Here is an 8675-nt window from a genome sequence, read left to right as displayed (position 1 = left end):
CTGTGATCTGTGGTCTGGCTCCAGTTTGTGATCCAGAGAGCTGCTCTCCTTGATTCCTGTGGACAGATTGCACACCCCGACTGTAGGTTTATGGCTCTTGTGGGACAGCTGTGGGATGAACCTCAAAGGTTTGAGGCTGAAAATAGAAGGGCTGTCTATCCAACTTCTTTCCAGTAGGCAGCATTGTTACACAAGTCACAAAAGAAACACTAGAGATCTCACATTGTGTCTTCCATGTTCGTCCTTCTTTCTGATAGAGCACAACCTTTTTCTCCTTCCTGAGACAGAAAAATTACTCTGAATAAAAATGCTCATCTCGGAACAAGAGATAAACTCTCATGAGTCTGACAGTAGAAGAATGTTTTGCCCAGCAGCCCTCGCATGATTTTGCCTTGACTCAGAGTTCCTACAGATCATAATCAAAGAATAAGCTCCCATAGTCTTCATAGAATCTGTCCTTTCCCATTCAGTCTCTGAAATAGTTAGACTGTCCAGAAGCTGAGATCTGATTTTTGTCAGAAGAAAGGCTTTTTAACAGGTCTGGCACAGCAGACCTTAATCATACTGAGCACAATTTCAGTGCCTCCATTATCTTTTGCTTCTGTCTGACAGAAGTGCTGAGTTGTGAGGCGTAATTGTCTTTCATGTATTAAGAGCACCTCTCCAGAAGGGAACAATGTATGTTTAAATTTACGGGAATAATGAACTTGGGAAAGATGCCCTGAATTAAAGCCACTGGGGAACATAAGCTAAAAAATCATTGATTGGGTCCGTGGCTGGTAGGCCCAGACATGCACAAAGATGAAATGACGGACAGTGCAACACCCAGTCAGAAATTTTCTCGTCTGAAAACACTCCCACCTTTTTGTCATGAGCTCAGATCTCCGCTTCCCTGGCAGACAGGCCAAAGACAGACAAATCTTACAGCCACACAAACGCTTGCTTTTGCTTTTAATGGCTCAACAACAATGTTTTCAGATGTGAAACATGCCCTCTCTGTCCTCTGCCCAAGCTGATGGGAAAATCTGAACAAGGCGAGGGGTATCAGTCTCTCCAGCCTCTCTCTCCTCCCTCATTCTCTTCTGGGACAGCTGCTCCGCATCATGCTGACCATTTTGCTTGCTCTTCTACATGGTGAGAGACTGCAGATCCATCTGCGCTGTGGCTTTCCTACTGGCCGTGTGGGGCAGGTGCAAGGTGCAGGAGCTTTTGAGGCCACTGTCTTCACTTCTTTTCATTTTCTCTCTCTCGCTCCTTCAGGCTCTGAATTGGGATGCTCCATCACACAGTGGCCAGAATATGCTCTCAAGAGAGCCGGGGAGAGTGTGGACCTCACCTGTTATACCACGCTTGCCTATATGTTCTGGTACCAGCAGCCTTCAAGAAGTAGTCTGAAGTTAATAGTTAGCACTTCCAAGTGGCATCAGAATTACTATGAGGAAGGTTACAGTGAAGCCAAGTTTGAGCTAAGCAGAGACAAGAACAATCTCTCCATTATGACTATCAAGAATGTGACATTCAAGGATGCTGCCACTTACTTCTGTGCTGCGAATGATCACACGATGCAGCAAGAGCACTAAGCACTTACACAAATTCCTCACCCTGCCTGAAGGAGAGACAAAGTCTCTGTAAAATGGGAGACTGATTGGAGAGGGTACTGGTGGCTAGCAAAAGGCACTAGACACTTCTCAGAATTAGTGCTACAGAAGCACAGCCAGGTTCTTGGTCACTAGTTCCCTGCAGGCCCAAAGATGGCACTAAGGAGAGTGTGTGGTCAAGTACAAAGCAGAAGGTGAATTCAAGGCTCTTTCGCATACTGCACAGCCAGAGAAAGGAAACCACAGAGGGCTGCTCCAGCATGGTGTTTCCATTTGTGACGGACAGTTGCAGGCAGAAGTTGAACACACCTTGGCCTGAGTGATGCCTAAGCAGACATTCCCTAACACACAAACATGCACACAAACCCATATATGGCTCCCTTTGAGACTAAGGGAAGGAGCTGTCTTCTCCTGTAGGGAAGCACTTCTTGTGTGGGCAGTCATAGTCCAGTCTGCTCAGAAGAATTTCAGTCACCTCAGCAGTGATATGTGGGACTCTATCATCAAGGTCAGTCGATCAGAAAGATCAGAAAGCAAAAAAGCATGCCCACAGGAAGCACTCTGTGCCCCAGGTCGGGCCTCAGCACACCTGCTTCCTCCCAAGGTCGCAGGAAGCCCTGATGGAAAAACAAACTTTTTCTTTTTTCTTTCACTTCTTTCTCTTTCTATACCCCTTGAATATAACTGATCAGCCACTCTCAACAGCGCAAAACACATTACAGGGGGCCAGCTGGTAATGCCCTTAGAGAAATAGGTCTCTGTGAGCCTCTCTATGCTACCTGCTTAAATAATCAAGAGGACACCACAGGCCTTTTCCCTGGCCAAGGCCGGAGCTTGCAGCAGAAGTCCTGCATTCTAGTTCCTAACTCCTTGATGATAAACATCTAATGAATGATCATTTCCTAAACCTCTCCCCATTTTCCTACCGGCCTCTTTGGAGAGGCATCCATGAATCCCAGCATCCCAGGATGCATACCTGCACGCACAGCAGTGCATGAGCACCCAGTGCAAACTGATCTCACATGGAGGCAAACAGGTTGTTTGTGACGCACAATTCAGAGATCATCCCGCAGACAGACTGATTCAGAGAAGAATTCAGGCCATTCTGTTGGATGATGAATGAACTCCTCTGAGTTCAGGTTAAAAGCCTGACACGTTCTCTCCACCCTCTTCCTCTTTTTGAAGAAGATACATGCCTTCATGAATGGTAAATACGCTCTTCTGCCCGCTACAAGTGGACATCCCACAGGCCCATTTTTCAGGCTCTTTCCAAAAAAAAACTCCTGAGATATACGACTCCATCTGCAAACAGTTATCCTGTTTAATGCAGTGAGGCTGCTGCAGAGTGCTGGTGGCTCCAGAGGCACTGAGGAAGGCAGGCCGCTGAATGGAGGGCAGCTATTTTAGATATTACCAAGGGACGAGCAACGTCAGGCTTGCATTTCTAGAAATACACATTTCTGCTTTAGGTATTACAGTCAGCTGTATCATCGCTGTGGTCAGATAAAATAAGTAAATTTGTCCAGGCTGATGCAAGGCCCTGGGAAAGTTAAAGCTGGAGAGACCGTGGGCTGGCAAAGATAAAGCTCTCTGGGAGCATAAAGCAGAGGAGTTTCTGGGGCTAGTCCTTGTACATGTCACAGAGCTTGGTGGTGGAAGCACCATGAATTCTCTCTTCCTGATTCTCTCCTGCCTGGGAGCAGCTGGTACATTCTCAAAAGCTTCTGGGCTCAGCAAACCTTCTCCCACAACCTCTCGCCTCTCCCTTTCTACCTGCATTTCGCTTTTCTCCAGTGGCAGACTGTTGCGCTTTTCTTCTCTTTCCGCCTACGTCCGCCTGCTAGACAGACAGAGAAGGTAGGACATGATGGGGGTGTTCAAAGCTTTGAGGGGCTGGCAGTCTCTTCCTGTACAAGAATTAGGGAGTATCCAACAAAGGTAGGTAGCCTGGCACCAAACAACGGACAATTCCTCTCTTTTAGGAAAGCTGTGAACCCCTTTCTGCGGTATTTTTGTGGGTGCAAAAGGTTTACACAGCCTCACAAAGTGGGGGGACACATTTGTGTAAAAAACAATCTTCAAAAGCCACGAGGTTGAAAGACACCCCACCTGACCAACAGATGTCAAGTCCCTGAGTTGATGGAGGCCAGGGAGGGCCTGGGGATGGGTTTCATATCTTCTGCACTTGGCATCTGTAATTGGTGGTCAGAGACAGGCTTCTAGACTGCTTGTGTACTGGTCTCTGAAGTGGGCTGCGTGCACCCTGGGATATGTAAGATGGTCCATTAGGGTGTGGGAAGAAAACATTAGAACTGTGGAAGTACATGTACATAGCTTGCAAATGAGCGAACGTACATATATTGCAGGGAGGGACAGGAGTGCTGAAAGGGTTTTTGCTGATAGGGATGTGCGATCAAAAACGGTTGGCTACCATTGTTCCATTGGCTTCAACAAACACGTTCTTTCTCACATTCAAATACATCCTTTCCTACATCTAAAGATGTTCTTCCTTGCGCTCTTCTCCAGCTCCACGGGGTCTTTCTGTTTACCCTGATTCCTTTGCTACCAGCGTTTCCCTTCCCTCTTGCTCACTGCTTCTTTTCCCCTAGAAGATTAGAAATTCTGCCAACATTCTCAAGTGCATTTGCCCTCTTCCAATTTCCACTCTACACAGACGACTACCATGAGCTGTCTAGCGTGCCGTAGCTGTTGGATTCTGTTCCAAATGGAAGGAACACAGTGAAGCCTGCATACAGTTAATTTGTGAGGTTCTCTGGCAGCTCCTACTCTTTTGTTCTCTTCCTGACTTGAGGCAGTAAAGACAAAGCCTTGCATTTCAGAGTAGCACTGGAAGAAGTCAGCAGGATGTTTCAGGTGTTGTGTGAAGACAACATTCTGAAATTTCATGCTCTTTTGGCTCTTGCTAATTTGTCTGTAGCTCGCTGGCTGCTGCTACACTTGAAGAGAATGAAGTCAGGCCAGGTGCCGTGAAACGCACTTCTCTTTCCTGCAGTTGCTTTCCCTGGAGGTGCTGATGATGACAAGATTGTGGGAGGCTACACCTGTCCAGAGCACTAAGTTCCCTACCAGGTGTCGTGAAACGCACTTCTCTTTCCTGCAGTTGCTTTCCCTACAGGTGCTGATGATGACAAGATTGTGGGAGGCTACACCTGTCCAGAACACTGAGTTCCCTACCAGGTGTCCCTGAACTCTGGCTATCACTTCTGTGGAGGTTCCCTCATCAACAGCCAGTGGGTCTTGTCAGCTGCTCACTGCTATAAATCGTAAGTATGGATTGGGTTGCGTATCTGGATGGCTTCTAGTCAAATCTTGCAAACACATCGGATCTGGAACTCTGGCGCCTCACGAGAGAAGACAATCCGAGGGGCAACGCAACACATGGCATACCTGAGGACCAAAGGAGAAACGCTACCCTCGGTCTCACTGCTTTACATGATCTTTCCAATACTTTTGCACTCTTACATCCTTTTCTGTGTACCCTAACGTGCCTTTCTGTCCTCATTTGCATGTCTACGTGGCTTACCATTTTGTTCTTTTTCATTCCTTCAGATCTTCCCTGTGGACCTTTCTTTCTCCCAAATTTAGGACTTACTGCTGTGCAGAGAGAGCAGAGCTTAGGGATCGTGCTCCCCTGCAGTGGGAGACTTAATCTCCCTGTCTGAAGCATAGCTCTAGGTGTCTGGAGTCCTCCATCCATCCATCCTCCACTGACACAGGTGCAAGCTGAGGATCCGCTGGACAGGATGCCCACCTGGCAAGGCTTTCCCGACTCTGTCTTCCACAAAATCAAAAAGTTTCTAGAGCTCTGTGACACATTAACCTTTGATTAGGGCAGCGCTCTCTTACTCTCTTCCAAGACACTGCATAGCCCATGGGGAGCGAAGCTGTTCAACCCACGGCTAACTGCTGTTTTTCTCTGTTGGCAATGTTGCAGCCGCATACAAGTGAGGCTGGGAGAGTACAACATCGATGTGGAGGAAGACAGTGAAGTAGTCAGGAGTTCATCAGTAATCGTTCGCCATCCTAAATACAGTTCACTAACCCTCAATAATGACATTATGTTGATCAAGTTGGCATCTGCGGTGGAATACAGTGCTGACGTTCAACCCATAGCTCTGCCCAGCGCCTGTGCCAAGGCGGGGACCGAGTGCCTGATTTCAGGATGGGGAAACACGCTGAGCAATGGCTGTGAGTATCAACACGCACTGCAAGCAGCTGTTTGCGCTTCTCCCGCTCTACCACCACGTTCATGAGACCCCACGCACCTTTCACCTGACTTCTTTCCTTGTTCTGCCTGCATGGTCACCACACTGCCCTACCAGTGTGCCTCAGCATACAATGCACGTCAGATTTGCTCCTGTAGCTTAAGGCTTTGCTCTACCCTGCTTTGCTGGATGGCTCTCGTGGAGGGCTCGCAGATAGGCCTTCAGGTCTTTTTGTTAATTGACAATACTGGGTCTCGGAGAAAGAACAAACGTTGTCCTTACTCTCCCGACAGACAATTACCCTGAACTTCTCCAGTGCCTGAAAGCTCCAATTCTGAGTGACCAAGAGTGCCAAGAGGCTTACCCTGGTGATATCACCAGCAACATGATCTGCGTCGGATTCCTGGAGGGTGGGAAAGACTCATGCCAGGTAAGAGTAGATGTTGGTGCAGAGCCCTGGGCCACGCAACCCCAGGGTGCCCCAGGCTGTATGGTTTGTTTCAGCACTTGGCAGCGTGCTTAGGCCTTCTCATAGAATCGTAGAATGGCTTAGGGTGCAAGGGACCTTAAAGATCACTGAGCTCCAACCCCCCACCACAGGCAGGCAGGGTTGCTGCCAACCGGATCAAGCTGCCTGAGACCCCAGCCAACCTGTCTTTGCACACCTCCGGAGGGACGGGGCATCCACAACTTCTCTGGTCAATCTCTTCCAGCACCTCACTACCCTTTGACTGGAGAGGATGCCTCGTCATTTAGTGTGCTTTTCTGACACAGTATCTTTCCAGCAGGGTTTGGCTGCAGCATGGACTTCACCAAAAATAGCAAGTCCAGCCACATCTGCTGGGAAAAGAATATAGTCACCGTGAATTGTTAGGAACTAAGGGAGTCCAGCAAACAAGGACTGGTATCTGCCTGTGCTCCCACCTCAGGGCCTGCTGCATTCCCTGTGCATTCCCTAGATTCTTTGTACCAGGTCACAGTCTTTCCAGACGAGATTCTGCTTCTAAATCAGTTTATACTTCTAAATTTTTCTCTCCAGGGTGACTCAGGCGGACCAGTTGCGTGCAATGGAGAGCTGCAAGGAATTGTGTCCTGGGGAATTGGATGTGCTCTGAAAGGTTATCCTGGAGTTTACACCAAGGTCTGCAATTACGTTGACTGGATCCAGGAAACCATTGCAGCCTACTGACACCCAGATGGCCTCCTGGCTCCACGGCTGCTCCCCTCCTGCCCTTATCACTTTCATCCTGAGAGGGAAATAGCGCAAATAAAACTCTTACTTAACTGAACCTTACAGACACTTATGTTGGACACTGAAGCTCATCAGAGCCACGTTGAGTTCCCTGCATCCTTACACCAGCCCCTCCCCAGCCTTCCCTGCTGTTGCGGCTATGGTGTGCACACTGATAGCAGTGCCCCAGAGTTGCAGGGCTGGCAGGCAATGAGAGTATGACACTATGCTACCATTCAAGAAGTCTTCTGAGCCAGGCAGAAAAGGAGTTTCCTTTACTCCTGGTCTTCTTACTGATAAGGGAGCTGTTGGAGCAGGTTCCTGGGTGTGGTCTTGCAGCAGCTGAGAAGAGTTCCATTTTGTTCCTGTCAGGGATGAAATTATCTCCTCGCTGTTCCTGTAAAGGCTTTGATGGTAGCCATTGCAGCCACGGGGCTAGGTGAAACAGCAATGGGAAGCCACAAGCACAGTCCAATGGTACCTGTGGCCAGGGCTACTTTCCCCTTCACTTGCTCAGAGACACTGGGGCCAGGAGTACTAGGTCCACCAGTGCCTAGTAGCTGCTAGCTGGAAAGGTAAACAATAGTAAATAGGTGGCAAGAATGCCAGGTGCTTGATAGAACTGTGAAGCGTAAAAGGAAGATCAACTGGAAAGAGGCAGAGAGGGAGGGAAGGAGAAAAAGGACGGAGGGAGGGAGGGAAGGATGAAAGAGAGAAAGGAAGAAAGAAAGGAAGCGAAAGAAAGAAAGCGAAAGAAAGAAAAAGAAAGGAAGAAAGGGAGAAAGAAAGTAAGGAATGGATGGGAGGAAGAGAGGGAGAGAGAGAGAGAAAGGAAGGAGAGCATGTTTTTGGTTGAGGGTGTTGAGGGAAGGCACTAAATGCCTCTTTATATTTATTCTGTTGCTATTCTTGTTATTTCTTTGTCAGATTCTTTTCTTTAAAGCAAAGTAGGGGAGTTATGCCTTCTGTGAGAGTGCCTGCACTCAGAAACTAAGGAGGGAGAGCTGGAGGAATTTGTGCCAGAGGCAGTGAGAGAATGAGAAAGTACAGAGAGACCATGACACAGAAAAATTAGGAGAGGAACCGTAGTCATACACAAGCTCAGCCTCTGAGGCAAGAAGCAGACAGTGTCCTGGGAGTTCCTCAGCAAATGGCGGGAAATGGAGAGGGAATGGGGATGGGAAAGCGAAAGGGGAAGGGTGAGGGTGACAGAAAGAGTGAGGATGAGGGAGACAGAAAGAGAAAGGGAAAGGGAATGGAAGGGAAATCATAGCAGATGGGAGATTCCAGTTTTAGTGTATGTATTCAATCGGTGTCACCCCTTACATAATCTGCAGACAGGGGCTAGAAAGCTCTCCCTTGAAGAACCCTGAGGCAGTGCATACTGGGCCAGTACTGGACAACTTTATCATCTCCAAACCCAGAAGCTGCCTCTTTGCTGTGAGAATCTAGGATGGAATGTTAAGGGGAGGAAAGAGAGGCCAAAGAGGGACTGGGAATGGTGCAAGATTCTTGCCAGAATGGTGAGGTGGAAAGCTGGGTGGTATGCAAAAGCTAGGGAAGCTGGTTTAGGTGTAGGAGTTAGTGAGGCTGGCACAGTGAAATAGCGTGGAGCAGATG

At 48.3% G+C, this 8675-nt stretch overlaps 1 protein-coding gene across 1 annotated transcript; it reads left to right on the top strand.

Moving 5' to 3' along the window:
* The first annotated feature begins 3465 nt into the window (after positions 1-3465).
* Positions 3466-7086, top strand: LOC146545442 (trypsin II-P29-like). The gene is given in 7 exon segments (XM_085219212.1): positions 3466-3536; positions 4537-4580; positions 4786-4882; positions 5554-5807; positions 6118-6254; positions 6864-6938; positions 6940-7086. Coding segments are annotated over 7 exon segments (825 nt in total).
* Positions 7087-8675: the final 1589 nt, after the last annotated feature.

The sequence above is a fragment of the Meleagris gallopavo genome, chromosome 1, assembly GCF_905368555.1.
Source record: "Meleagris gallopavo chromosome 1, MGAL_WU_HG_1.1, whole genome shotgun sequence".
Lineage (NCBI taxonomy): Eukaryota > Metazoa > Chordata > Aves > Galliformes > Phasianidae > Meleagris > Meleagris gallopavo.
Note: the sequence above shows the minus strand (reverse complement) of the source record. Positions and strands in the feature narration are given on the sequence as shown.